This window comes from Montipora foliosa, chromosome 2 (genome assembly GCF_036669935.1).
Source record: "Montipora foliosa isolate CH-2021 chromosome 2, ASM3666993v2, whole genome shotgun sequence".
Taxonomy (NCBI): domain Eukaryota; kingdom Metazoa; phylum Cnidaria; class Anthozoa; order Scleractinia; family Acroporidae; genus Montipora; species Montipora foliosa.
In genome coordinates, this window is record NC_090870.1 from 44,203,510 (window position 1) to 44,216,009 (window position 12,500).

General features: G+C 38.7%; 2 protein-coding genes across 2 annotated transcripts in view; both read left to right on the forward strand.

Annotated features, from left to right (window-relative positions):
* Positions 1-2,430, forward strand: part of LOC137990848 (uncharacterized) — a 3,838-nt gene extending 1,408 nt beyond the window's left edge. Inside the window, exon 2 of the mRNA XM_068835956.1 lies at positions 1,120-2,430. Within this exon, the coding sequence (XP_068692057.1) occupies positions 1,120-1,601 (482 nt within the window). The 3' untranslated portion in view covers positions 1,602-2,430. The remainder of the gene's footprint in view (positions 1-1,119) is intronic.
* Positions 2,431-5,376: 2,946 nt separating this feature from the next.
* LOC137993233 (EGF domain-specific O-linked N-acetylglucosamine transferase-like) overlaps positions 5,377-12,500 on the forward strand; it is a 20,153-nt gene continuing 13,029 nt past the window's right edge. Inside the window, exons 1-5 of the mRNA XM_068838955.1 lie at positions 5,377-5,562; positions 7,936-8,051; positions 9,006-9,108; positions 10,971-11,068; positions 11,736-11,840. Of these exons, the coding sequence (XP_068695056.1) occupies positions 5,398-5,562; positions 7,936-8,051; positions 9,006-9,108; positions 10,971-11,068; positions 11,736-11,840 (587 nt within the window). The 5' untranslated portion in view covers positions 5,377-5,397. The remainder of the gene's footprint in view (positions 5,563-7,935; positions 8,052-9,005; positions 9,109-10,970; positions 11,069-11,735; positions 11,841-12,500) is intronic.

A 12,500-nucleotide genomic window follows, 5' to 3' on the forward strand; every position in this document is an offset into this window, starting at 1 on the left:
TATTTGAAATGGGTGCTTGGACTTAAAGGCGATGACTGGCATGGCAATTTCTCAAGACCCCAATGATTTATTTTTAACAAGTTAACAACTGGTACATCGCGATCGATTACAAAAGACATGTCCAATTTAACGATGGGACCGTTCGCAATGTACCAATCTGTACATAGCAGAACTGTTTGTTCTTCATATGTATCACTTACTACTCGATGAACACAGTTATAGAAGCGTCCGATCTCCGTATCTTTTCTGGCATTTATTTGTAAAAACCATTTTGATGAAGGGCTGTTTATAACCGCAATAGACCACTGAAACTACAATCTTGGACAAAATTGTTGAGAAAACTCTGCTTTTGGACTAAACTCCGATCACAAGTATGAAAAAGAAGCTCTCTTTTTGCCCCCAACTCCCCTGATCAATGTTGCTAGACGAAACAAAGTATGTCGAACCGGGGCTTATCAACATTGGTTGTAGGGGGGAGGGGGATGGCAAATAGTGTGCGATATTGAGGACGTAGTGCGCAAAATAACCCCTGTTTTTAATATTCTCAACCCTTTTTGTCCAAGATTGTAGCTTGCAATGAAGGCTAATGAGGTGGAATATATTAAAAAGTATTTGCATTTGAAAAGGTTCCCCCGCATATGCATTAGCCTCCATTGCAAGCTAGTTCCAGTCCAATACTAAGAATATGAATATGGTCTATTAGTAACTTCTGTAGGGTGCACTGGGGCTGGTTCAGTGATGAGAGCACTCGCCTCCCACCAATGTGGCTTGGGTTCGATTCCCAGACCCGGCGTCACATGTGGGTTGAGTTTGTTGGTTCTCTATTCTGCACTGAGAGATTTTTCTTCAGGTACTCCGGTTTTCCCCTCTCCTAACAAAAAGCCAACATTTGATTTGATTTTTGTTAATTTGTTGATTTCAGTTTACAGTGTATAAAAACGTACCCAATAAGTGCTCCAGCGCTAGAACGACTAGACACTCAAATAAAGTTTCCTTTCCTTTCCTTTCCTTTCTGCATGAGCCGGCAAGTCCCAATGCTGACGGTATTTCTGCGTGACGATCTTTTTGGTGTGGACTGCGCAACGATTACATTTTACATTGAAGTGTTTTATTTTTTAGATCAACTGGTCTCAGAAATGCTGAAAGATCTCAATACGAATGAAAGCAGACTTCTTCTGGAAGTAACTATTCTGGAAGAGTTAGCTGAAATAAAAGAGGCCGTCACAGTACTGAGGAAAAATGTAACTGCAGGTGCAAAGGATATGTTGTCAGAAGTGAAAACCCCTCTCAAGGAACTGAATGAGGACGTAAACTCATTCCGAGGAAATATTACTTCCATTCTTAGTGGGAATATTCTATTCTCAAACGTCACAGATTCATTGACTGAATTAACGAATGCCCTTAAAACTCTGAGAGAAAGAGTAACTGCGGTGCTTATCAAAAATAGAAAATCGCTGGCTGACATTAAGGAAGATATAAAAGAAATCAAGAAAACACTGAGCAGCAGGGCAAATGAAACTTCATGTTGTTTTGGTGTCACCATTTTGTACTTGTCTCTATTTCTTTTGGTATACCAGATCACCGTTGCGATGGTTACATAATTAATTGTGCCGTTGTCCTGCGTTAGTCGCTCTAACCAACGCCCACGGTATTTGGGACCCCCAGTCTCGGCCATTTTGAAGTATTCGTTGCGACGATTTTAAAGCAAAAGGGAGCCTGCTCGCAGTCTACGTTAGAACGTTAGAACTTCATCTGTATTTATATAATAAACATTCCTGACCGCTTGGAGATGCGAAATTTCTCTTGAATAAACGCAATTGGTTTTGCTATGGCTTATCCACTGGATGGGGATTTATCCGGCGGATAGCGCTATCCGTCGTTTAGGCCGATAGGAGCCTGTGACTTTGGAGCTTCTATCTCGCTTATGAGTTATCTGGGCAGTGCGGTCCAGCGGTTAGGGCGTTTGTCTTGAGATCTGGGGATCCCGGGTTGAAGACACGTTCTGACCACTGGTTGAATTTATTCCTGGTAGTTCTCAGCTGCACTTGTAAATAGCCAACTATTGTAGCTTGCCTCCGGCCAGTTGGGATTCTTAATTAATATTAATTTGTTGTTGAATGTTCTGTATTGTTTTGTCGTGATTGCGTTTCACTGGCCCTGAAAAGCCTCTCCAAGAAATTTAAATTATCGTTTGTAAATTTGTGGATATAGATACTAGGTAACATGATTGTTACAAGAGAAGTTAAAGGGAAATCACCTCACTTGTGGTTGCCGTCCGTGACAACTTAGGAAATCAAAGTGTGACGTCTCCAATAATAATATTTATCACAGGCACGTGAAAATAGGTGTCGGAAATAGCAATCTAAAAGTAACGCAACAATCTTGTCTATTTTCAAGGAAAATAACAATAAATTAGTGCCTGTACCCTCATTGGACTATTGTGCTTTACTCAGTATCATACATGCTGGATATAACCAAATTTTCTGTTATTGGACATTCCCTTCCTGCCAAGACATGACAAATGGGAAAACTGCCCATTGACGCAAGCAGTTCATGTTTGTGCACCTCACCACCTTGTCTTTTTTGTCAGCTAAAGCTTTTGAAAGTACAAAATCAAGCTCATCTTCAAAGCTACAGGACCCCTCCTACAGTTACAATGCTGGATGATTGTTGCTCAAGGCCTCCTTGCTTAAATTCTGGCAAAGATATGCATTTGTGCATGACAGGTCTTGGGGATTTAGCAGGACGAGGGAAATTGCTGAATGGTAGAATGTGGACTACAGAACCTGTTAGTATCCTCCTCAGTTTCTCGTCTACAATGGCACATATATAGCCTTGGATAGTGAAGCTCCATTCCCAGTTAAGGCCTGGCCAAACGCTCGCAACATTTCAACGCAACATCTTGCAACATTGTTGCATGATGTTGCGACATGTGTTGATCATTTTCAACGCAACATGTCAATGTTCATGTGCCCCAGGCCTCTGGCGTGCCCGAAGTGGACCTAACGCGCATGCCCTAAAAGTAAAGTAAAGTAACCATATTTAACGTCGATAACTCGTAACAGTAATTCAACTGACAAACCTGAAGTCACCGGTGTGCTTATTTTACTCCCCACTTTCCATCAGTGCTCCGTTTTACGGGTATTTAAAGCTACTTAGCTACACGGAAAGGAAAGAAGTCGAAACAAGGATGCGAGATCCGGGAATCGAACTCAGGACCAAGGCACCAAGGCTGCGCACTAACCAACTGTGCCATCCTAGCTCAACAATGTATGGTGGTGGCCAAACGAGTACATCATCATGCAACATCCAAAATGTTGCACGAGAAAATTGACCGTTTTCAAATTTGATCCAACATCATCCAACATGTTGCAACTTATCGCAACATATCGCAACAGGGTGGCCAAACGCCGATGCAACATGTTGTGCCCAACAATGCTGCAAGATGTTGCGTTGAAATGTTGCGAGCGTTTGGCCAGGCCTTCAGCTTCACCCAGTCTCGTGTACCAACTTTGCAAACTCTTTTTTCGTTAAAATCATGTGGATGTATCAACTTTTGGAAATGTTTACCTATCCGCAAGAAGGCTGCAATTTTTTCGGAGTCCCACGGCCACTGTTCTGAACAACTTATTTGATTCTAACAACCATCGATGGACACAACCGTCCTTGGAGTCGTGAACGGTACGGAAAACAAGAAAAAATCTTAAAAGAAGGATTCCCATATTTGTAGACCAAGTGAAGATGATGCTCCTCCACACTTTTGTCCTTTTTTGCGAAGAGGTCGAGGTTGAGCTCTCGTTCCAAATTCCATCGATTTCTTCGCTCAGGTAAACATTAGATCTCAAGCAGAGGTACGCGCGCGCGTGCACTTAAAGCGTGCACGTGGTTGGGAATCTCACGCATGCTCAAATGGCGATCTTGGCGAATTCCTATTCTGTGACGCGTGTTGTGCGATGAAAAAAATGCAAAACTTTCACGTGAAATATCTCCAGTTTTCTTCGGTGAAATTTACAGAACGGTAATTACTGTTTACGCCTTCCGTCTGCAATTCATCAAGAGATTTTGTAAGACATTTTTTTAAGTGGAGCTAAAAAACACAAATAATAATTCACTAAAAGCGACGAAACTACCTTCGTAAGCCCTATTTCTTTGGCCTTCAGAAAATTTCTCTGGACAAATGTGATGTAATGTCATGGTTTAACATGGAAGAAAATCAAAATAAAAGCAAAATAAACACTGTAAACAACCTATCTTTAGAGAGTTCTAATTCCAGGTAAAACTCCGTTAATTTAACAGTGATGGTTGAAAAGAGTATTTCTGTCTTCAAGTTTATTTTGATAGCCTTGAGAGAGGTGCCATTAACAGAAATGCGAAAATTCCCGTGGATAGTTGATACTAATGCAGGCCAAATGAACAGCGAATAACCATATGGAGCCACCTGAAGCTTACATCAAGTAACATCAATTTGCACAATTTGCATAGATTGTTTTTGATATTTTTGTCTTCGTTTAACAATAAAACTTAATTCTGATTGGCCATTCTTAACAGAGCGTGCGGAGCCGAAGAACAACCCGTGGCGTTCTAAAATTAGAAAGATACGCTTAAAGGTATGGGAGAGGCAAGCTCCTGGTGCAAGTCAACAGTCGTGTATCACCGTGAAAAAAAGCAACTGTTTGACTCGCGCCAGAGGACAGAACGTGTAGACTAGTAAGTGATGTTTATATACAGTACAAAGCTTAGTATTACGGTGCATGCATGGCATTCTCCCATGGAGTATATAAGTAGGCCTAGAATCTCAAATAGGGCAAGAACCTCGAGTAGGCCAAGAACCACCAGTATGACAAGAACCTCAAGTAGGCCAAGCACCTCAAGTAGACCAAGAACCTCGAGTAGGAAAAGAATCTCAAGTAGGTTAAGAACCTCAAGTAGGCCAAGAATCTCAAGTAGACCAAGAACTTCGAGTAGGAAAAGAACCTCAAGTAGGCCAGGAACCTTAACAAGGCCAAGAACCTCGAGTAGGGCAAGAATCTCAAGTAGGTTAAAAACCTAAAGTCCCGGGCCTAAAGTAGGCAAAGAACCTCGAGTAGGCCAAGAATCTCGAGTAGGCCAGGAATCTCAAGTAGGCCAAGAACCTCGAGTAGGAAAAGAAGCTCAAGTAGGCCAGGAATCTCAAGTAGGACAATAGGCCAGGAATCTCAAGTAGGACAAGAACGTGTAGACTAGTAAGTTATGCTTATACAAAGTACAAAGCTTAGTATTACGGTGCATCCATGGCATTCCCATTGAGAGCGAGATCGTTTCTGGTCTTCTCTTTGCCCCTTTAACTCGAGCAACGTCATTCCCAACCTGCTGCAGAGGGCTGGAAGAAGAGAGACCCTGGGAACGAGGTTGACAATCATGCTCTTCCGAATGGTGCAAGTTTTTGCGGTGTTTTCAGTAAGTTTTTCAGACAACCAGCTTATTAAGAACAAAGAAACTGAAAATCACGGAAAGGGAGACTCGTTCTTTTCACAAAGCGACCAATCTGATGCATCAACTTGTAGAACACATGGAAATTGTCAGGTGAGGACATCAGCCGAACATAAAAAAAAAATGCATTGTTTTTTCTGCTTTGTACGCGAACGTGTTCTTGTCTGTCCTATTCCCTCCAAGAAAAGTGGCCTGCTTGGAAGTAATGCTTCAAAAGGTTTATGGTGTATGAGTACTCGTCTGGGGCCTTGAAAGTAGAAACAGGGGACAAAATGCAGACTTGGCGGCTATTGAGCAAGATATATATTTCATATAAGCTTATATTATGTATCAGTCATAATTGAAAACTGGATCATTGGATAATGCAATTCGAGAGTTTTGATTGGCTAAGCCATCATGGGTTATTGGCCATTATACCATGATCTACAAATACGGCAAGCATATGCGTGATATTTTGGGCCTTTTTATTTTATATTGTAGTCTAGTTTTCTATATTTTGGGTGCGTTTTTAACAAAACAATTATTCCACTCGCGCTTGTTGGATATGAGATGATTATAGCCACCTCGGCGCTACGCGCCTCGTTGGCTATCCATCATCTCATATCCAACGTGTGATCATGGAATAATTGTTAAGTAGACCTTTTTAGCTTGTACATTTTGTTTTCCCATTTCAGACCATGTGATATTACTCTAGGGAAAAGGGAAAACTTTGTTTCAAATGTCGTCCTATGCACGTGAATATGTACGCATAACTTATGAAAAAACAAAAGGAAAATTCCCTTGAGAACATCATGTGGTCTGAAATGGGAAAACAAAACGTACAAGCTAAAGAGGTCTATTCTAAGAGCGCCCATTCCCCCCCCTCCCCCCCCACCTTCCCGTGACCTTGCTTGTATTCTTTCCCTGCGGTTGACCTGCACACACTTCCTCTCTATATTCTTGACTTACTTGCTCTGTACTGTAGTTTCACATTCGTTAAACCATGTAGCCCACTTCTTGCTTGTACATGCCCCCAAACCCGTTCCCCACGCAACTGCGCTTGAGTTATATGTGGTTCAAACTTTTTCTAAAAAATTTTCAATCCAGTTCAGTTTTGATTTTGCTATGTATAATATTCATTATCATAATATGAAACAAAGGAAAAATCAAAATTGAACTTGTTTGAGAAATTTTGAACCACACAAGAAATTCAGCCGTAACATGTACATCTTTTATTGTATGGATAGGAGTGTTTTACCGGGAACTAAAACACTTGTAAAATCAATACAACCAGTACATCCAGGAACCAATAGGCGTATTTTTTGTATGTAACAGGAGTGGTCATATTGAGCAACGACGTCATGATTCCCGCCTTTTTTGTTTTATTAATACCATGTATTAAAGTCTGCTTTCATTCTCTACTATACTGTGATGATATTGCATTGTTAGTAAGAGCCAATCAGATCTTTCTATTTACATGTACTCGAAATGTTGTGAAAGTGATTACTGTACATGAAAATTCAATTTTAGATGACAGTTCATTAAAATTGTTGGTTATTGTTTTCAAGGCTTGTTTGTTTACTGCTGTCAGCTCACAGGTGTTTGATCTGTTTGATCACTGTAAACTTTATACAGTAATGACTTTTAATTTTGTACTTTATGCTGAAGCATAGTAATTATTATTTCCATGTACACTATAATTATTGCTTTCTGGGGTTAGAAACAGGAGCTCCCCACTTTTAGGCTTGGCTAAATCTATGTTAATTTTTATCCTCTATATACATGTACATGTACATTCCTTTTCTGTTTTCAAACAACTTTTAATTTGTATCTCATGTGACTCGCTAGCCCCCCTTTCTTACTATTAAGTATGTTATTAACCCAATGACCCCTGAGAGTGACACTTGGTAGATTTTACCCTGTTTAACGCCAGACGATTTTACTCGTCAGTGAGGGGTATCCTAGGGTATTTGAGGTGTTAATGGGTTAATACAAAAAAGTTACTATTAAAAGTAACATTTGCAAACTAATGTGGGCTATTGAGGGTTTTCATTTGATGTTTCATTCAGACGTTTTGTCTGGTTGTTTACCATTTCACTTCTGGTACTTTGACAAGATGTATGTTGGCTCCTTTCTTCCTTTTTCCTTTTTGGACTTGGTTATCTCAGGAAGCCATGTGCTGAATCAACACAAAACAATCACATGCACTAACATGAAGTCACATTGCATTATCTTGCTTACTAAATGGAGTAATTGATCTGCTGGCATTTCATTCACACGATAAATTTAGTTTTCTTTCCTTTCTCCAACATCAAGAATGTACATGTAAACAGCATTTCTGAGAGTTTCAGACCTCCTTGAGGGTTTGCTACTAAGGCACTTGCAATCAGCCTTACAACAGAAACAAACCATAACTGATACTTTTATTATTAAATCCGGTACTTGGAAAAGCTATCGAAAACCCTGCTGTTGTTGTATTTATCACAGGACACTAATGTCAGGCCCAAGCAATGCTGGGGCTACGAGGAAGGCTGCACAACACCAGAGAAGTGGTTCAGAAAACCACATTGTGAAGATAGCAGGGGTGGACGATATTTCAGGACGTAAGTTTGTCAATAACATCCCAGTTGATACATTCAACTAATGAATCCTTGGGAGGGTTGAGAAGGAGCAATGAAGATGCATGGAAATGGGGTTAGATGGTGTAAGGGTTTTCAGGGAAATACCTCTCCTAGCATTGTATGTCCTGAATATCGTGTATTCAATATCATGTTTCCCAAGGCATGTGATTGGGGATTATGGCTTCCTGATAGTCCCAGATTTCCTTGCTAGCGGTCAGCTCTCTCTACTTGAGCCTGCGCCAACTTTCTTGGACTTGAAAAGTTTGTATCAATAAGAGATTGTATCTAATGAATGAGACAGGCATAGCACAGTGAGAAAGTGCATGACCTTCTGAGCTGGAGGTCTGTTTCGACTTTCCTTTGTTCCCTGTAGCTGTAGCTTTGAATACCTCCAAAACTGAGCAAATTTGATAGAGGAACGTGGGTAAGAGGTGTGCACCAAGGGCCACAAAGTTTTTCAGTAACTGTAGTTCTGTCAAATGATGATGTTACCCATGTTAAATAAGGACCTTTACCTTAATTCTTCCATATAGTTTACATACAACTGTTCTAATTTTGTCCAAGTTAACAGTTTAATAACCACTTCAAAGTACATTTTATATGGAGTCAGTAGAGCATGCAATTCAGATTGTATGTTAAAATTTTCTTTTAACTACGTCTGGTATTTTTTACAGGCCACAGGTCACAGGTCACTGTTTTACCAATACAGAATTAAGTATTCCAAATATTCATAAAAGTTAACCTTAGGCCTAAAAACTTTTAGTTTAGGCCTAAGAAGGCCTAAGGTTAGCTTTTATGAATGTTTAGGATACTTTCTGTATTGGTAAAATAATGACCTAGAGTAGCCTGTGGCCTGTGACCTGTGACCTGTGACCTGTAGAAAATATCAGTGGTTGTAACCAATAATATAGTTATTGCTTGTTTAAACTCATGTAGAATTGAAGAAAAGGTCTACCAGTTCTGGAAGGATGCTGATTTTGGTTATGTAAAATCTGTTCAGGATAGCCTACAGTTTGTGTGCAAGCCTAAAGGAACTAAGGTAATTTGAAGTAAAGATCTGTGACACTTGGTCTTATGTTTAAATCTTGGTCGCTACATCATAGAAGTTTCACAATTGTACATACAGCTGTAAATATTACAGGAGTTGAACACATGACCTTGTAATCGCTGCATCCGTAGTTCCAGTGCTCTACCAAGCTGCATGAGACTTCTGCAGAGTTTTTAATAAAATTTGACGAGATGGAAGAACGTTTTCAATAGTCATGAATTAAAGGGTGCCATCAGTGAACTACTGTAAAGAACTTGTTTTTTAGTGTTAACGAAGAAACGTATTATTTAAGACATCAACTGTGTTTAGCGCTGAGGCGATAATTGCATGGGGGTACTGTAGAGAAATAAAATAAAATCAAACAACTAATATCAAATCATTGGTTGGTTTTTGGGGAGAGTGGAAGAGAAAAACTTGTTGGAGCAGAGTAGAGAACCAACAAAGTCAACCCACATGTGACACCAAGTCTGGGAATCGAAAGTGGGCGCCATTGATGGAATGCGAGTGCTTTCACCACTGTGCCATCCCTACTTTAATGCAAGTGTAAGCGAGAATCTAAATACTCTTTATTAGATAGACAGGAGTGTTTTACTGTAAGATGCACCACTCATCAAATTCATATACGAAACTACATCCGTGACCCAAGCGGCATGTTTTCCATTTCCTCGTAGTCACTAGTGAGGATATTGATGACGTCATTTGCTTCTTTTACATGGTTGTTTGTGCAAACAGTCAGTGGAAAATGGCCAGTGACAGATTGTTGAAATCCTCTGAAACTGACTTAAAAGCCATCTCTGGGAAACAAGAAAATGCTAACACGAAGATTAAAACTTCACACAACTTAAAATTATGCAAGGAAGAAGAAATGCAAAAATTGAAGAAGTTCCTGCCGCCGAGCTACAATTATTTGTGGTAAATAAAGTTTGTGCTCGAGCGGTGTTAGAAAGAAAAAATGGTGTATAAAACACTTCTGTCTGTATAATAAGAGAAAAATATGTGTTAGCTCGAGGATATGAACTTTATGTTCTTGTGGCAGGAAACATATATATATATATTGTTCTTGCCACTCGAACTTAAAATGTGTATCTTCTTGTCTCCGTGTAATATCCTCTATGTATAGACACGAAGTCTCTATATAGCTAGTGGAGTCTGGGGCATACTGGTACTTCCTTGGAAACGTTTTGCCATAATTGTGAATGGTAGGAGATGGTATTTGGTGAATTCTATGGAGGGATTAATGAGCTGGATGATGGAATGAGTACTTTAAACTCGAAGGGTATAATTGTTTTCTGCTCTGATGTAAAGTATCATGAAAAATTTGTTTTGAAGGAGAAAAGACAAATTATTGGTAAAAATGTTGAAATATAAATTGTCAGTAACTCTTGTTGTCCTCTGGAAAGAACAATATATAATGTTTTTGTTCTAGAGAGTGAGGACAACTATTATTATAATAATTATTACTATATTTAGTTATTTTATCAGCAAGTCAAATTTGCTATCTTCATTGTGTAGGCGCTTTTCAGACTGAATCATCATATTTTGGACAATTACATGGCCAGACTGGAACTGTACAGTTTGAGTGTGTAATACTTTTCTTGGTGTCACAAAATAATGTTTAAAAAAAGGTTGCATTGCTTTCGTCCATTTTTATTTTTAATTATCACTTCAAAGGTGATTATGGGACCAGAAGTTCTTTTTGAAGTAGCCAGTAACTTTTCCTGGGTGTTGACTTTTGTTTTTACATTCCTGTTCTTGAGAATCAGGCCATCAAACTAGGTTTGACCTCTTTGTTAAGTGGTTAGTGGTACTCGTATGTATGAAATTGTTTGTTTTTTTTTGTTTCTCCCTTTCAGGCCGATTCTTCTTCTCTTGTTTGCTCTAAGCAGCTGACTTACTGCAGAGCTCAAAACCTGTACATGGATCTTACAGATAGTGTGCAGTCTCATGACAGGTACACTGTTGTTTGACAGGTTTTTTTTTGTGAAATAAATTATGATCAATTCAGTAAAGAAAGAAAAAAAAATTGTTTTTTAATTCGTAAAGAAGCTTTCAGAAACATCCAGGTTTGAAACCTAAATCTTGTAGTTAGTAGGACATTCCTACACTAAGGTATATGAGTTACAACACCCCAGTTAAGGATGGATTATTTGTTAAGCTTTTTCTATACATGTATGTGTGTATGATAATTCTGAAATAATAATCATATTTTTGCTTGAAGAGTGCTTAATGTGAGTGCATTTTGCTCCAATCTGTTTCTATATGAAAAGCAGAAATATGAGGTGCAATTAATTTTTTTTCCCTGTGGCTTGACAGGATCCATAAGTGTTGAGATTATCTTTATTATATCTAAAACAAAAGTCACAATTACACAACTTTTGCCCTTGTTTTGACTTCATGCATGTTGCTTAATAACCAAAGATATCTCTGTTTAATTAATTAAATTAATTTATCCTTCTATGATTCTTACAAGCATTTCCATGCCAATACCCTGCTGTATTTCATTCTTCCTGACTCCGTTAGTTATCAGTGTTTTGTGAATATTATTGGTACAGTCCTGTACCAACCAAAAAAATACTGTAGTTGTTGCTGTGTCAATATTATTAATGTTTTGGTTTCAGGTCACAGACAAATCTCTTCAAACCCAAGGTTATTGGTGGGTACTGTGATGTGGACTCTAATACCCTCACTGAAGATGGTAAATACAGAATGGAACTAAGTTCTTGGTATGAAACAATTTAATTTAACATGGCACCATTATAGGGTACTCTAATTAAAACCCTCTAGGGTAGCTTTTGTTACCGAAAATTTGAACCCAAAATTTTAAAGTTTCTTGTTTATTCTCATATTAAAAAAAGAAATTAAAATAAAACCTTCAATGCAAGAAAGAAAATATACTTGTAATAGGGATACACCTTGCAAGTAAAGTCCTTGCATTTGAGTGAGGCTTACATGTACCTCTGGCCACTATTAAGAACAATGTTCACTTCTACACTTAAACAATTTTAGAAATTAGATGAAAAAGTGTACAAAAACTGAATTATTACCTAGAGTAAGAAACTGGCAACCAAAAGATAACAAATTAGCTGAGTTAGGGCCATCTCCTTAATTCTGTGTCTTACATGTACAATTATGCTACTTTCATAAACTCCTACTTTAAAATTACTGTTACTGCCATCAACAGTTTCATTTGTCACAACTTTCAATTACAGTAACTGTGACATTGGGCATTTGAAACAGAAACCGGCAAAGTGGATCGAAATCGGCCAACTACATGTACAACTCTGAATATGATTCATTAACCCATCTGGCTACTGTAGTTGACGACAGTGAATAACGAAACTGTTGATTGGAATTAATTATTGGAGTCTAGACAATACTTTTAT